At 46.2% G+C, this 17468-nt stretch overlaps 1 protein-coding gene across 3 annotated transcripts in view; it reads left to right on the forward strand.

Moving 5' to 3' along the window:
• grin1b (glutamate receptor, ionotropic, N-methyl D-aspartate 1b) overlaps nt 1-17468 on the forward strand; it is a 74490-nt gene continuing 57022 nt past the window's right edge. For all 3 annotated transcript variants that reach the window (XR_005615028.1, XM_031748562.2, XM_031748568.2), the window contains exons 1-4: nt 1-331; nt 2782-3038; nt 13351-13485; nt 16341-16517. Coding sequence is in view for 2 of the 3 variants with exons in the window: in XM_031748562.2 (XP_031604422.1) it covers nt 331; nt 2782-3038; nt 13351-13485; nt 16341-16517 (570 nt within the window). In the remaining variant the exon portion in view is untranslated. The remainder of the gene's footprint in view (nt 332-2781; nt 3039-13350; nt 13486-16340; nt 16518-17468) is intronic.

Here is a 17468-nt window from a genome sequence, read left to right on the forward strand (position 1 = left end):
CGAGCGTCAGTGATCCAAGGACAGAGCGGAGGGGCTCGCGAGCATCAGGTCACCTGGAATTTCGCGAGCGTCGCGAGCCCGAACCGAAGCAGAGGAGACACGGACCCGGAGCAACAGCACCGAGCCCGGGCTGGAGAACCGGGCTGTCCGTGACGATCCGACCCGGACCTCAGCGATCCCGGTGTCACGGGGCTCCAACGGCTCTCTGTCATAAACAGCAGCAGCCTCAGACCCACGGACACACCGAACCGGGCCCACGGAAACACGGGAGGAGAAAACAGAAATCAACAGGAGGCCGAGTAACGGATCCAGAACCCGCAGGACCGGATCAGTGAGTGTTTATTGTGATAAACATGTAAATGTGCTGTATGAATGACCGCGGGCAGAACCACGTGACTGTTTTTACACTTTATTGATTCGTTTGGGTTTTTACAAAAAAAAAAAAAAAACAAGATCAGAGAGAGTAACTGAGTATTTTTACTTGAGTACGACTCTGAGCAAAGCAAGTCTCCTTCAGCCTGACACAAACTGGACCTGGACTCAGAGCTGGACTCAGACTGGTCTCAGACTAGACTCAGACTGGATCAGACTGGACTCAGACTGGATCAGAGCTGGACTCAGACTGGATTAGACTGGACTCAGACTGGATTAGACTGGACTCAGACTGGATCAGAGCTGGACTCAGACTGGACACAGAGCTGGTCTCCGGGTAGATTTTGGGGGTTTTCTGGGTGTTTTGTGTGTCCGTGCTCTGAGGCATGTGCCTGTATTTCTTGCGTGTCTTTGTGTTTCACTTCCTGCTGATAGATTTGTCCCCCGAGCTTTGTTCTTCAGTTTTGCGTCTCTGACATGTTTGTGTCTTCTTGCCTCATGTTGTGTTTTTGTGCTCGTTTGGTGTGTACGTTTTGTCTCCCTGCAGCTGTTGTGGTTCTGGTTGTCTTCATCTTGTGTCTCTTGAGGTTTTTTTAGTTACATTTTCGGTCTTGTTTGGAGGTTTTGCAGCTTTACAGTCATCGTCATTTTGTATTTGGCTCTCAGTCATTGTGGTTCGCGGTCTGTCCGTCTCCAGGTTTAGTCGTCTTTGCATGTCTCATTTTCTTCATGGAGCCATTTTGTGTATCTGCAGGTGTGTTTGGCACTTCTGTTTGTTTCAGCTTCATTTCTCTGTTTGTGTGAGTCTGTTGTGTTGTTCTTGTGTGTCTCTGGTCGAGTGTTGCTCTGATTTTTCCCATTTTTACAGCCGTCTCCCGTCTGCTCCGCCTCTCACTATTCCCGAGTGTCTCCACAGAAATGTGACTGAACACAAACACGTCACGCAGACTCCCGGTCTGAAACACCAATGATAAACTTCCACCTGCATCGCTTTTTAAATCTTCCCCACAGAGCGTTTTCAAACTGTCTGAAGCTCAAAGTGTGCACACCTCCCGTCTCAGCTGACCTCCGCCACACGTTCCTACTTTTCTTCACTTTAGCTTCTTTATCGAAGGATTCAGACCCTTTGATTCGTCCACGCTCGCCTCAGACTCGTCCTCCAGGTTCAAACTTCCTGATTATGAAACATAAATTCAAATGAAAAGATCAAAATCTTATTATCTGTTTAAACTGTAAAAAAATCACAAAAAAACACGAGATAAAAATCTGGAAATGTAAAAGCAGTCTCCATGGTGTGAGAGAAAATCCAGATCATGGAGTAAAAACTGTAAATTCTGACATTAAAATCCAAAATATATAATAAAACAAATCTTTATTATTATACTGCACTGATGGAAGTCACGCACTGATGGCGACCTTCACCACGCCCACGTTTGTTTTAATGATCCCTTATAAACCATTGAATGATGACATCAGCGCCGGGACAAGAAGGGTTCGGGTGACATCATCAGGTCACAAGACAAATCTTCTGTATCTTCATACATTTATGTTGTTTCATATACTTTGGATTTTGCATGAATGTTCACATCGAGCGTCTGCACAGCGCTGATCAGTAAACAGATGATGACCTAAGCCGAGCTGCTTACATCAAATCAATTTTTTTTTTTTTTTTTTTTTCTCTTTCAATATTTTTATTGCTTTTTGCAACAGCATACAAAGGTTTGTTTTCCCCGTAATATGCTGCAGTAATAGAAACCCTTTCCCCCACCCTCACCTCCCACCCTGCTCTCTACCAAACCTACATCAAACAAAAAAAAAACAAAAAAAGAAAAAACAAAACACATAGAATATATATTTAAAAAAAAAAAGCACATAGAATATATATACATTTGTACAATATGTGGTATTTATACAACTTCAAGACATGAACAATAAAAAAAATAGCTAGCGTATACTAAACCATTTTCTCCTCATCCACATTCCTGCAGGAGTTGTCCGATGTTTACTTCTTTTATAAAGTTTTTAAATGGCTTCCAAATTTCATCGAAATATGTTAACTTGTCTTTTAGAAAATACGTTATCCTTTCCATTGCCATACACTGTGCCAAAGAATTTATCCAAGCACCAATAGCAGGAGGATCTAATTTTTTCCAATTTAATGCAATCATACGTTTACATCAAATCAATTTCATTTTGTTTGTTAAAATTAAAATTAAAAAATCTTCTTGTGATCACCAAGAAAAAAAGACGATGGAAGCCTTAAAAAATCCAGATTATGAGATTAAGTCGGGGTTACGACATAATTTAAACGCTAGTCTGGACGTCTGCGTCCCCTCAGGCATATCTGAGGACCCCACGGTGGGACTAAATCGTCCCTGTATTAATGCACTTTCTTTCCCCTCCCCTCAGTGGAGCTGCGCGGCGTGCTGCTCCTGGCCGTGCTGCAGTGCTGCTCGGTGGCGCTGTGCGGCTGCGAGCCGCGACTGGTGAACGTGGGCGCCGTCCTGAGTCAGAAGCGCTACGAGCAGGTGTTCAAGGAGGCGGTGAGTCAGGCCAATGCTCTGTACGGGAAGGACAAGTTCAAGATGAACGCCATCTCCGTCACGCACAAGGCCAACGCCATCCAGATGGCCCTCTCCGTCTGCGAGGACCTCATCTCCAACCAGGTGAGCACCTGCTGTCATATGACCCCTCAAACCTGACTCAGAAACGTCTTACCCCCGCCCCTCCCTGAGCCTGGTTCTGCTGGAGGTTTCTTCCTGTTAAAAGAGTTTTTCCTTCCCACTGTCGCCAAAGCGCTTGCTGATGGGGGTCGTCTGATTGTTGGGGTTTCCTGTTTTATTGTAGGTCTTTGCCTAAAGTAGCTACAGCTGGTCACATGATCACTGAGGCCCAAACTACTGCAACTTTCACCGTGAAACGAAACTCTTCCTGTTTACCTTTCACAGTAAAGGGTGGTTGGGGGTCATGACCCTGTCCTGCAACAACAGCAGCAGCTTCACAGAAGTCAACGAAGCAAAATGTTGATTTTAGTCTAAATGAAGTGAAAATAATTGTAATTAGTTGTCAGATAAAATAATCATTACCCATGAAACTTATTTAGATCATTGAATTATTGTGTTATTAGCTCACATCATTACATTGTTCTCATATTTTTATGTCATTTCTAAAAAGAGAGTCCAAAACAACACGAGCGCTGACACGTCTGAATGATTTAATTACAGGAACATTAAAAATAAAAACGTCAGAGCGCTCACAGCTGGATTAGAGCAGGATGAAAACTCATTTTATAGCTGCAGAGGTGAGCCTGGACGTACAGGACACTGTATGCTGGTCAAATTCTGATTGGTTGATAAGCGAGCTGAACAGGTAAGGGAGTTCACCTGGACTGAGAGAACCAAGAAAAACACATCAGACCAACAACAGAACAAGCAGAGCCGCTCACACTGCCCCCATCTGGCAACAGACGCTCACTGCAGGTTCACTGGGTGCACCTGGACAGGTGGCCACACAGAACGAACCCAGCCTGGATTCAAACCCAGGACCTTCTTCCTGTGAGGCCACACAGTGAACCACAGCGTAAACAACACGTTGCTAAGCAACAGTTTCAGATGAATGTCTGTGGGGCCAAAATGGCGTCCTGCGTAAAATCGCTCCACGATGTATATGTTGTGAAATTTGAGGTGATTGAGTTAAAATCCCACAAGATCAAAACAACACACTCAGTTTTATGATCATGTATCAATAAAGTTATCACATTTAAAGCAGTTTTGTCCATCTAGTTTGCTGCGTTTTCAGTTTCAGGATGATCTCAGTCGTGTTTGGTTACACATCTGTTTGTCAGGCCATCTTCAGATTTCAGTGGTGGCAGATTTATTTATGTCACGCTGATTCTTTCAGTATGTGCGGCGAAATGTGGGGGTGGGTGTGCTCGTGTTTCATAATTATAATCAGAGTGCGAGTAAAACTGAGAGCAGCAGCAGAATGATAATCATTGCACTCATGTTAAGCTGACTGGGTTTGTACGTTTTTAATATTTGGGAACATAATCTCATCTGTTACCACCAGGAGAACATCTGTACAGAACAGAGAAAACAAAACTGTTAATAACAAAACTCTTCTCAGTTAATTCATCTCCATCGTCTCCATTAGGTGATGTATAACGGGGGGGCATGCTCTTTCTCATGTGAATGGTGAAATGATTCAACATGGCAGTTGTTATGTGAACTTTTCCCTATTTTAGGAAAGAAAGTCTTCGCTTTGTACATGGACACAAATCAGCCGATATGAGTCTGTTTCCCAAATTACTGTAAAACGTGTCGTATTTTCTCATTTTTACACAAACATGATTCAGTCTTCTGTCCTGTTTGTGGATCAGACCTGAAGACTGACTCAGTTAGTCTGATTTAGTGACTTTTTTAGGAGAAGTATCCTTACACCTCTATGCAGATGACTCACAGATTTATGTAAACCATCTGAAGGCCTCACTGCCCCGACTGCAAAAGATTAAAACTTGAATAGCTTTGAGCTGTATGCCAAGAGTGAAGGAGACATCGAGTCACTGATCCACACTACCAGGATCTACAGCAATGATATCGGAATGTCGTTCGGACTGGAGAAGTGTAGTCGGATGGTAACAAAGAGAGGGAAGGTAGTCAGAACTGAGGGGATCGAACTACCAGAAGGCAACATTGCAGACATAGAGGACAGTTACAAGTACCTGGGGATCCCGCAGGTGAATGGGAACCATGAAGAGGCAGCTAGGAAAGCTGCAACCACCAAGTACCTGCAGAGGGTCAGGCAAGTCCTGAGTCAGCTGAACGGTAAGAACAAGATCCGGGCCATCAACACCTACGCCCTGCCCGTGATCAGGTACCCTGCTGGGATACTCAGCTGCCAAAGGTGAAGAAATCCTACCAGTGGCTGGACAAAGCTGGACTGAAAGACAGCACAGAGGCACTAATCATGGCAGCACAGGAACAAGCTCTGAGCACAAGATCCATAGAGGCTGGGGTCTATCACACCAGGCAAGACCCCAGGTGCAGGCTGTGTAAAGATGCCCCTGAGACAATCCAGCACATATCAGCAGGGTGCAAGATGCTAGCAGGCGAGCTAAGATCCTGTGGGACTTCCAGATACAGACGGACAAAATGGTGGTAGACAAACAGAAGAAGACGGCCGTAGTGATCGATGTAGCGGTTCCGAATGACAGCAACATCAGGAAGAAGGAACACGAGAAGCTGGAGAAATACCAAGGGCTCAGAGAAGAGCTCGAGAGGATGTGGAGGGTGAAGGTAACGGTGGTCCCCGTGGTAATCGGAGCACTAGGTGCGGTGACTCCCAAGCTAGGCGAGTGGCTCCAGCAGATCCCGGGAACAACATCGGAGATCTCTGTCCAGAAGAGCGCAGTCCTGGGAACAGCTAAGATACTGCGCAGGACCCTCAAGCTCCCAGGCCTCTGGTAGAGGACCCGAGCTTGAAGGATAAACCGCCCGCAGGGGCGAAGGGGGGATTTATACTTACAGTGCTGTTGAAGTGATTTTCCCCTTTCCAATTACTTTTTAAAAAATGTTTGTCACACTTTAAAGTTTCACATCATTAATTGGAGATTATGTATGTATGTATGCATCCTCCCGCAGGCCCACCACCCGCAGGAGGCGCCATAGGGGTCGGGTGCAATGTGTGTCGGGCGGCGGCCAGGAGCGGAGGCCCTGGCGGACCGATCCCCGGCTGCCAAGACTGGCAATAGGGACATGGAATGTCACCTCTCTGGTGGGGAAGGAGCCTGAGTTAGTGCGTGAGGTTGAGAAGTACCGGCTAGATATAGTCGGGCTCACCTCTACGCATGGCTTGGGCTCTGGAACTAGTCTCCTGGAGAGGGGCTGGACTCTGTCTCAGTCTGGAGTTGCCCTGGTGAGAGGCGGCGGGCTGGGGTGGGTATTCTAATATCCCCCGGCTTGCTGCCGGCACGCTGGGGTTTTTCCCAGTGGATGAGAGGGTTTGTTCCCTGCGCCTCAGGGTCGGGGAACGGGTCCTGACTGTCATCTGCGCTTATGCGCCGAGTAGCAGTTCAGAGTACCCAGCCTTCTTAGAGTCCCTGGGGGGTGCTGGAAGGTGCCCACCTGGAGACTCTGTTGTCCTACTGGGAGACTTCAATGCTCACGTGGGTAACGACAGCGAGACCTGGAGGGGCGTGATTGGGAGGAACGGCCTCCCTGATCTGAACCCCAGTGGTGTTTTGTTATTGGACTTCTGTGCAAATCACAGTTTGGCCATAACGAACACCTTGTTCGAACATAAGAGTGTCCATAAGTGCACGTGGCACCAGGATGCTCTAGGCCGCAGGTCGATGATCGATTTTGTAATCGTATCACCAGACTTGCGACCATATGTTCTGGACACTCGGGTAAAGAGAGGGGCTGAGCTGTCAACTGATCACCACCTGGTGGTGAGTTGGATCAGGTGGCGGGAGGACGCTGGACAGACCCGGTGCACCTAAACGCGTGAGTGAGGGTGTGCTGGGAGCGTCTAGCAGAGGCCCCAGTCCGCGAGATCTTCAACGCACACCTCCGGCAGAGCTTCAACAACATTCCGAGGGAGACGGGGACATTGAGTCCGAATGGACCATGTTCAGCGTCTCCATTGCCGGGCTGCTGCATTGAGCTGCGGCCGCAAGGTGGTTGGTGCCTGCCGTGGTGGTAATCCCGAACCAAATGGTGGACACCAGAGGTGAAGGGAGCCACCAGGCTGAAGAAGGAGTCCTATCGGGCTTGGTTAGCCTGTGGGACTCCAGAGGCAGCTGACAGGTATCGACAGGCCAAGCGGAATGCGGCTCGGGCAGTGGCTGAAGCAAAAACTCGGGTGTGGGAGGAGTTCGAGAGGCCATGGAAAAGACTTTCGGACTGCCTCAAGAGATTCTGGCAAACCGTCAGGCGTCTCAGGAGGGGAAAGCGGTGCTCTACCTGCACTGTGTATAGTGCTGGCGGTGCGCTGCTGACGCCGACTGAGAAAATTGTCAGGCGGTGGAAGGAATACTGAGGACCTCCTTAATCCCACTGACACGTCTTCCGAGGAGGAAGCAGAGTCTGGGGATGAGGGAATGACCCGCCAATTTCTGGGGTCGAGGTCACTGAGGCAGTTAAACAACTCCTCGGTGGCAGAGCCCCTGGTGTTGATGAGGTCCGCCCGAGTTCCTGAAGGCTCTGGACGTTGTAGGGCTGTCCTGGTTGACACGCCTCTACAATGTTGCGTGGAGATCAGGGCAGTACCCTGGACTGGCAGACCGGGTGGTGGTCCCCATCTTTAAGAGGGGAGACCGGAGGGTGTGTTCCAACTACAGGGGATCACACTCCTCAGCCTCCTGGGAAAGTCTATGCCAGGGTGCTGGAAAGGAGAGTTCGTCCGTTAGTCGAACCTCGGATACAGGAGGAACAATGCGGTTTTCGTCCTGGTCGCGGAACACTGGACCAGCTCTTTATCCTCTCGAGGATACTTGAGGGTGCATGGGAGTTTGCCCAACCAGTCTACATGTGTTTTGTGGACTTGGAGAAGGCATTCGACCGTGTCCCTCGGGTGTCCTGTGGGAGGTGTTGCGGGGAGTATGGGGTGTCTGGCCCACTGCTACGGGCCATTCGATCCCTATACAACCGTTGTAAGAGTTTGGTTCGCATTGCCGGCAATAAGTCGGACTTGTTTCCGGTGGGTGATGGGCTCCGCCAGGGCTGCCCTTTATCACCGATTCTGTTCATAATTTTATGGACAGGATTTCTAGGCGCAGCCAAGTGGCGGAGGGCTTCCACTCGGTGGCCTCAGAATCTCATCTCTGCTTTTTGCGGATGATGTGGTTCTGATGGCTTCATCGGTGGGGGCCTCCAGCTCGCACTGGAACGGTTCGCAGCCGAGTGTGAAGCAGCAGGAATGAGGATCAGCACCTCCAAATCTGAGGCCATGGTTCTCAGCCGGAAAAGGGTGGAGTGCCCACTCCGGGTCGGGGATGAGTTCCTGCCCCAAGTGGAGGAGTTCAAGTATCTCGGGGTCTTGTTCGCGAGTGATGGGAGAAGGGAGCCGGAGATCGACAGACGGATTGGTGCTGCGGCTGCAGTGATGCGGACGCTGCACCGGTCCGTCGTGGTGAAGAGGGAGCTGAGTGTAAAAGCGAAGCTCTCAATTTACCGGTCGATCTCACGTCCCGACCCTCACCTATGGCCACGAGCTGTGGGTAGTGACCGAAAGAACGAGATCGCGGATACAAGCGGCAGAAATGAGCTTCCTCCGAAGGGTGGCTGGCCTCCCTTAGAGATAGGGTGAGAAGTTCGGCCATCCGGGAGGGGCTCAGAGTAGAGCCGCTGCTCCTCCACATCGAAAGGAGCCAGTTGAGGTGGTTCGGGCATCTGACAAGGATGCCCCTGGGCGCCTCCTGGGTGAGGTGTTCGGGCATGTCCCACCGGGAGGAGGCCCAGGGCAGACCCAGGACGCGCTGGAGAGATTATATCTCTCGGCTGGCCTGGGAACGCCTTTGGTGTTCCCCGGATGAGCTGGAGGAGGTGGCTGGGAGAGGGAGGTCTGGGCTTCTCTGCTTAGGCTGCTTGTGACCCGACTTCGGATAAAGCGGATGAGGATGGATGGATGGATGGATGTATCGGAATTTCATGAGTAGGACCACGCCTCCAAACACGCTCCTTCCGGTCCTCATCTGTATAGGTTCCCCCAGTTCTGCAAGGTGTCATTCTCGTTTACGTGCCCCTCCCCTTTTCAATTCTTTAACTTCTTCACTTCTGTTCAGTACGTGGGGATCTGCCAGGCCTGGGAGCCGTCGCCAGTCCCCCTCAAAGCCTTCCCCAAACCGCAGCTCAGTTCATGTCAAAGCATTCACCTTTACCTACTAAAACGCTGTCAAACATAAAATGAGGACGTGGGCCCAGCAAGTGAAACAAATGTAAATATTGGACAAAGTGACCCATAGTGAGACCCTTTATCCACACACTGTCAGAACACAGAACAGTGGAGAACCTTCCCACGAGTGGCCTGCCGACCAAAATTACCCCAAGAGCGCAGCAACGGCCAAGAGGTCACATGTAGGTTTGGATGTTTTGTGTTTACTTGTGTTAATCTTTGTCTAATATTTAAATTTGTTTAATGATCTGAAACATTCGAATGTGTCAAACATGGAGAAAAAAAACAGGTAGGGGGCAAACACTTCTTCACTGTACGATGTACAGGAAGCACGTGGAAGTATGTAACAGAATAGTTATCCATCTCAGAATGAAAATATAGAAACAAACAGTGTTTTTGTGCCTTTAAAAAGATATTAAAATGATTTCAAACAGATGCAATCAAATCAAATCCTGTCAGATTATCAGCAAACAGCTGCTCTTTGAGTGCACCAGAAATATTTACATGTTTTTATGTCCAACCAGCAGAGAAAAGACTATTCATCCAACATGGGCTCTGTAACCTGTTTCCTTTGTGGAGAAATGAGGCCAACATGGCGTCGATGTGTCAGAGGGAGAGGGAGCGATGGACGCCAGATTACCGTCCTCTCTCTCTCTGTCTGCAGGAACGCAGATGTAATCCATCCAGAGAGAGATGCAGGGATTATAGCGCAGGCCTGTAACAGTGTGTTTGCTGCAGGCTGCTTCGCTTCGTTCGGCTGAGCAGCTGCTGGTGGTTTCATGTGGTTACAGGTCCTGTTTGTGCTGCTGATTGGACAGGAAAAAGAAAACGTGCTTTCACTGTGGTTACTGATGTTAGTTTATTAAAAACATGATATGATGATGCATCCGTCATATCAGGATGAACAGAAGCTGTTAACAGGTTGAGTCTGCCTGTGGAAATGATATCCAGGTCAGTCTGAGGTCATTCACTGAGGCCCAAACGTCGGCTTCATGTTTGTAAAAGCCGCGGCTTCCTCCGAGCTCAGAGGAGATGGGAGTCTACGTCTCAGACTCTTTCTGTTTGTGCCTGATGTGTCTCATGTTGTCTAAACCAGAAAACATTTGTTCCTTCCTGTTGCCCTTCACACTAAAAGCCTCAGATTGTCTTGTACTCTTGCAGTGGAAGAAGCAACTGAATAAAACAGGACATTATTGAAGTAACGTGCACCAACACAAACTCTCTGATCTGCTGACAGTAGCGGCGGTCTGAGTACAGCGAACTCATGTTCCTGTTCAGGAAACAGTTTGAGATAATCTCGCGTTTTGCCATGAAGCGTTCTCGTGCTGGAAGCAGCCATCGGCTGTGGTCATGAAAGGATGGACGTGGTCAGCAGCAACACTCGGGAGTTAAAATGATGCTCAGCTGGTACTGAAAATCTGCCTCACGACATCACACCAGCAGCAGCCTGAACACCAATAAAGAATAAAGGCAGGATGCTTTCGTGCTGTTTACTCCAAACTCTGAGCCGACCATTGGAGAACCGTCAGACCAGGAAATGTTTTTTCGTCTTCTGTCGTCCAGTTTTTGTGAATTGTCGCCTCAGGAGTGGCAGCTGCTGTGCCCATCTGCTGCAAGGTTCAGAGATGCTCTTCTGCAACCTTTGGTTATGAGTTCAAAGCAGTCTGTCTCTGACCTCTGATGTCAACAGGGCATTTTTCCCCAGGGAACTAATGCCGACTGCGTATTTTTGTTCTTTTTATTTGATTTGTCAGAGTTTGTCTGTAAACCCCGGAGATGTTTTCGTGGGAAAATCTGTTTCTGAAACACTGAGACGACCAACCATGCAATCGCATTGCTTACTTACTGATGCTTAGTTTGAACTTCAGCAGGTCGTCTTGACCATGTTGACCATGGACCTGAATGCGCTGAGGTGCTGCCATGTGATTGGCTGATTAGATGTTTAGGTTAGCAGGCAGTTGAACAAAGGGGCCAATGAGTGTACAGTATGAATGAAAATGAAAATGATTCGTCTTACAACAACAGAATTTAAATCAACAGAATTCTGCTTTGGTTACATAAATGAATTATTAAAAACATGAATTAAATACACAGAATTATTAATTACACTATCAGAATGAATATAATGTTTGCTTTTATTCACTTAGTTGTTTTTTATTTATTGGAGCAATCACACTAAACATCGTTATTGGTATGTGTGTTTTAAAAAATATTTTGATTATTAACATAAATTACAACTTTAAAGATTCCTTCTGAAGTGTTAACGCTGCTTTCACTGTGAACACTGTACAAAGATATTACATGCGTTTAATTTTAATACAACACCTGTAGGAAAAAAATTTGCTTTAAACGGCAAAAGTGACAAGAAGTCTGAGGACTTTCACACATGCAGAGCACAAATAATGTCCAGACTGGGCAGCTGCAGGTATCACCAGCAATCAGTCAGGGCAAGCAAGGCAGGCAGTGCTTGTCCAGTGAAGTCTAAAAATAGACATCACTCTCCTTAACGTTCAAACAACATTCAGTCCTCTAGCAAAGTCTCCTGTTCGTTGTTTGTATCCAGTCTATTAATGATTACATAAGTGGTCACAGTGGGCTGCTGTTTCTGGAAGCAGGAATAACTCTGATTCCACTGGAAACTGTGGTTTCTGTCATTTTGATGGGTGTGTCCGTGTCCTTGTCAAGCTGAGGCCAGAAGCATTTTCTGGTTGTTAAATCTTTGATGAGAGACTGGTGGGAGACCAGCATCACTGACAAGCTGCTGCTGCTTTCACTGATCTGAGATCATTTACCACTTACCTGTGTAATGTGTGGACACAGAGCTAGCATTAGCAAGTATTAAGCATTTTAACGGGGAAGACCCTTCTTACTGACCGACCACCTCGGGTTTTACCTTGGCTGATGGGGTGGGCGGTCAGGTGATGCTGAACAGTATTTACTTGTTAGTTTTCAGTTTTTTCACTTAGAAGAATTTAAATGTTTAGTCTAAAGTTTGATAACATTACGCTTTCAAGTACTACACAAGTCATACAAGTGTACTAACAGAAGTATCTGAATCGAGACACATCCAGTGTTTACTTCATTTTCTTCAGATTTGATTTTGTAGGTTTTCCCATCAGAGAAATAAAATCGAGCTGCTCAGTGATTCAGCACAAAGTTATTCTGCTAGAGCGTTAGCAGGTGTAGTAACGTAAGAGCCGAGGCTTTGTCCCGACAACGTTAGCATGTTTCTGGATCAGCTCACGCTCTCTGATTTCTGTCCTAAAGCTGCAAACACCCGGCAGGAGATAAAAGTTTCTCTGCAGCATGTTTTCACATCAAGAACCTGATCACTGAGGTTTCTCTGAAGGTGGTGAAATGGAACAGATTCCCATCATTTCTCAAACTGGGATCCAGCACGGGCGTAGTTGGTTCAGTTCATCAAATATCAGTGAAACCAGCATGCCTTTTATCTTATTCGACTGATTTCGAATTGCAGACCTCAAAACTTTTATCTCTTTTATCATTTTTTTAAATGTTACTCAACAGCCTGGGATGACTTTGATCTCACTGATCCAAACACATGTACAGGTTTTACTACAGGATGCAGCACAAACACATGAGTGTAACGGCCTATTGCCCCTTTTATAACACGATATTTGTCACATAAGTCATCCTACTGTTAGACACAAAACCTGTCAGGAAAGTTGTGCTGTGAGCAGATTTCTCGTTCTTTACATTTAACAGCAAAGATTAAACTGCCGTGAGAAAATCCCACAGGGCCAGTCATTAGACATGAAGGACTGATTAACATGAAACATCTCTCTGTCCCACTGAAAGCAAGTGAAAACCCACTGAATAACTGGAAAATCAGAAAAAAGTTCCACCTAATGTGTTCGGTCCAGACAGATGTGCTACGTGTAGCCAGGCCTGTCTCCAGATTACCAGAAACCAGGTATCACAGCTCACTGCTGTTTTTCTGCAGACCTCTAACATCAAATAGTAATTTAAGAAAGATCCATCAAACCCGCGGGCTCCATTTTCTACTCGATCTTTCTGTGTTGTACACGGACATTTGAACTGAGATGTGTTTGTTTTCCTCTGTAGGTGTACGCCATTCTGGTCAGCCATCCTCCACAGTCCAACGACCACCTGACTCCAACGCCTGTCTCCTACACCGCCGGTTTCTACCGAATCCCTGTGGTCGGCCTGACGACACGCATGTCCATCTACTCTGACAAGGTTAGCTCAGTCGGTCTGTTACAGGAGAGCGCTGACAGTCTGAGCTGCAACGCTCACATGAGGATCTGATCTTGGTTCTTTACACAGCTGTTTGCATCCATCAGTGTTTTATTCTTCAGAGCCTTTCATCTTGGTTCTGAATTTTCTCCACTGGAGTGAAAATCAGGAAAGTTCACTTTTATGTAGATGACATCCAGGTGTCCCAATCAGAAAACACACCAAAAGAGTGAAAAATCACAAAAGGTGTCACGTCTGCAGAGGTCGACAGCGTGGAATCAGGTGAATGTGGACCTAAAATACAGACAACGGAGATGGAGGTGGATGAAAAAAAAGCGTGTCACGGCGGGGTGCGCCGATAAGTTTAGTTTACAGGACCTAGAAGCAGACACTGAAAGGTGGAGTTGCTGGCTGAACAGAGGACGCTCCTTTATTTGGATTTTGGCACATGAAAAACATGAAGCCATGAAAACTAAGAAAACTGTGAACACTCAGAAAACTAAAGGACTAAGAAAGTCAGTGGAAATACTATGACAAACCTATGAACACTGAGTAAACTATGACGAAACACTATGGGGATGCAAACAGGCGACCTGACAACGAAACATAGAAAACAGAGGACTTAAATACACACATGAGGTGATCAGGGGAAGTCGGGACACATGAGGAAACAGCTGACAAGGATGAACATAACGATGCACAGGAAATGTAAACTCAAACACAATGACATGAAAACTGGACTTTCAAAATAAACAGGAAAACATGATGAGGCAGACCAAACAACATGGGCTTGACATATGAGACATGAAACACAAAGGGCAGGTGGAACCAAAGCCCAGGGAAAGGGGAAATGAGGGGATCCAATAACAGAACTAAGGCTGAACCACTTAGGGGTTTTATGGGAGCTAGATGAGCTAAACCCAAACGATAAATGGCAAAACATGAAGCCTCAAGTTCTAACTAATAATACAAAACAAGAACTTAACATTTCCCCATACTAATAAAAGAAATAAACAATATATCATGAACTCAAAATGCTGGGTCACAGACCCAGCCCATGACAAAGCGAGCCTTTATTTGGCTGAATAAGAGTTCAAACAAAAGCAAAGGAAGACAGGATAAAGACATGCTGTGGAAGAGAGCCAGAGGTTAATAACAAGTATGATTCAATGCAGAGTCTATGAACACATAGTGAGTGAAGAAGAAACACCCAATGCATCATGGGAATCCCCGGCAGCCTACACCTATTGCAGCATAACTAAGGGAGGATTCAGGGTCACCTGGTCCAGCCCTAACTATATGCTTTAGCAAAAAGGAAAGTTTGAAGCCTAATCTTGAAAGTAGAGATAGTGTCTGTCTCCTGAATCCAAACTGGAAGCTGGTTCCACAGAAGAGGGGCCTGAAAACTGAAGGCTCTGCCTCCCATTCTACTTTTAAATACTCTAGGAACAACAAGTAGGCCTGCAGTGTGAGAGCGAAGTGCTCTAATAGGGTGATATGGCACTACAAGGTCATTAAGATAAGATGGGGCCTGATTATTTAAGACCTTGTATGTGAGGAGCAGGATTTTGAATTCAATTCTGGATTTAACAGGAAGCCAATGAAGGGAAGCCAAAACAGGAGAAATCTGCTCTCTCTTTCTAGTCCCTGTCAGTACCCTTGCTGCAGCATTTTGGATCAGCTGAAGGCTTTTCAGGAGTTTTAGGACATCCTGATAATAATGAATTACAGTAGTCCAGCCTGGAAGTAATAAATGCATGAACTAGTTTTTCAGCATCACTCTGAGACAGGATATTTCTAATTTTAGAGATGTTGCACAAATGGAAGAAAGCAGTCTTACATATTTGTTTAATATGTGCGTTGAAGGACATGTCCTGGTCAAAATGACTCAAGGTTCCTCACAGCATTACTGGAGGCCAAGGTAATGCCATCCAGAGTAAGAATCTGCTTAGATACCATATTTCTAAGATTTTCAGGGCCGAGTACAATAACCTCAGTTTGATCTGAATTAAGAAGCAGAAAGTTAGCGGCCATCCAGGTCTTTATGTCTTTAAGACATTCCTGCAGTTTAACTAATTGGTGTGTGTTACCTGGCTTCATGGACAGATAGAGCTGCGTGTCATCTGCATAGCAGTGAAAATGTATGCTATGTCTTCTAATGATGCTGCCTAAGGGAAGCATGTATAATGTAAACAGAATTGGTCCTAGCACTGAACCCTGTGGAACTCCATAATTAACCTTAGTGTGTGAAGAGGACTCTCCATTTACATGTACAAATTGGAGTCTATTAGATAGATATGATACAAACCACTGCAGTGCAGTACCTGTAATACCTACAGCATGTTCTAATCGCTCTAATAGGATATTATGGTCAACAGTATCAAACGCAGCACTGAGGTCTAGCAGTACAAGCACATTAATTAATGGCAGGACTTCCTACCTTAGGATATCCCAGTGCTCCCAGTGAACAGCACTCTGGTTCCTCACCAGGTTTTATACACATGAAATATTCACACATTTTTCAGGTGGAGGCAGCTGCAGTTAGTCAGACTACATCTGTTTTGTTCTTTGTGTGCTCTGACTCAGCAGTACAGTGTTTGATAAATGTGTTAAGGAAGTATTGGCTTTTAAAAAAATATACATCATGTTGTAAATATAATCTTTTTAAAGCAGCTGTTATGTTTCTGCAGATGATCATATTATCGCTTTTCTGGCTTTTGGTTCTGTAGAGCTTCTTCCTGATGTCTGGTTCGTTATGATGTAAAGTCTTCATACATGTGAAGGATGGATGTTTCTGGATAAAATCAAAATACTGTAAGAACCTGTTGGGTTAATCTCCTCCACCTCCTTTCGTGCAGAGCATCCACCTGTCGTTCCTGAGGACGGTGCCTCCATACTCCCACCAGGCACAGGTGTGGTTCGACCTGATGAGGGAGTTCAGGTGGAACCACATCATCCTGATCGTGAGTGACGACCACGAGGGCCGAGCCGCCCAGAAGAGACTGGAGACCCTGCTGGAGGAGCGCGAGACCAAGGTCAGCAAGGACACGCCCACATATGAGCTCATAGACACGGACATGCAGTCTGAACGTGCTGCACATCACGTGTGTGTGTGTGGGTGCAATTATTCAAATGCAGGTGTGTGTGTAGTTTAACTGCATGATAAATAATGAGCTGCTGTGCGAGAGGCCTTCATCCCTCCATCATCGCTCTGTCATTTCTCCAGGATTGCTACTTCATCGCTTCCTCATCCTTCCTTCATCCTTCCTTCGTCCCTCCTTCATCCTTCCTTCGTCCCTCCTTCATCTCTCCTTCATTAGCTTTAATATTCTTTCTGCCAGATGCTTCAGAGCAGCTTCTCTTTCATCCTTTTTCTTTATTTTTTATTGTTCTTTTTCTTTTCTTATCTCCACCAAGAGGTTTTACAGGTTTTCTGTTTACATGGATCATAAAGAAACAGATGAGGCAGAATGATTACTCTCTACTTTTATTTTAAATAGCTGACATATGTGTAGCTGAAGCTGCTCACTAACCCGGGTTTCTTATGTTCTCAGTAAACATCTGATCCCACATGTGATCCAAACCAGGATAAGAATCACAAACATGATCAAACATGACCTCCATGTATGGAATGCAGATCCAGGAGGTTTGGACTCTTTACTGACTGTACCGGACTGTACTGGACTGTACCGGACTGTACTGGACTGTACCGGACTGTACTGGACTGTACTGGACTGTACTGGACTGTACTGGACTCTGACTCGGCATCATTCCTGCTGAGTTCAAACATACTAAGCTACGTCACGGGGACATCATCATATATGCAGCTGTGATGAACACAGTAAGATTCACTCAGATTTCATAAAGAGTTTGGATGTTCACACCCGACGATCACCTGAACATTTGCCTCTGATTGTGTGTTTCATCAGATTTTAAATATAATATGATTTATTAGTCTTGATCCTGGGCTTGCTTGTCCTGACTCT

This window comes from Oreochromis aureus, linkage group 12, assembly GCF_013358895.1.
Source record: "Oreochromis aureus strain Israel breed Guangdong linkage group 12, ZZ_aureus, whole genome shotgun sequence".
Classification (NCBI taxonomy): domain Eukaryota; kingdom Metazoa; phylum Chordata; class Actinopteri; order Cichliformes; family Cichlidae; genus Oreochromis; species Oreochromis aureus.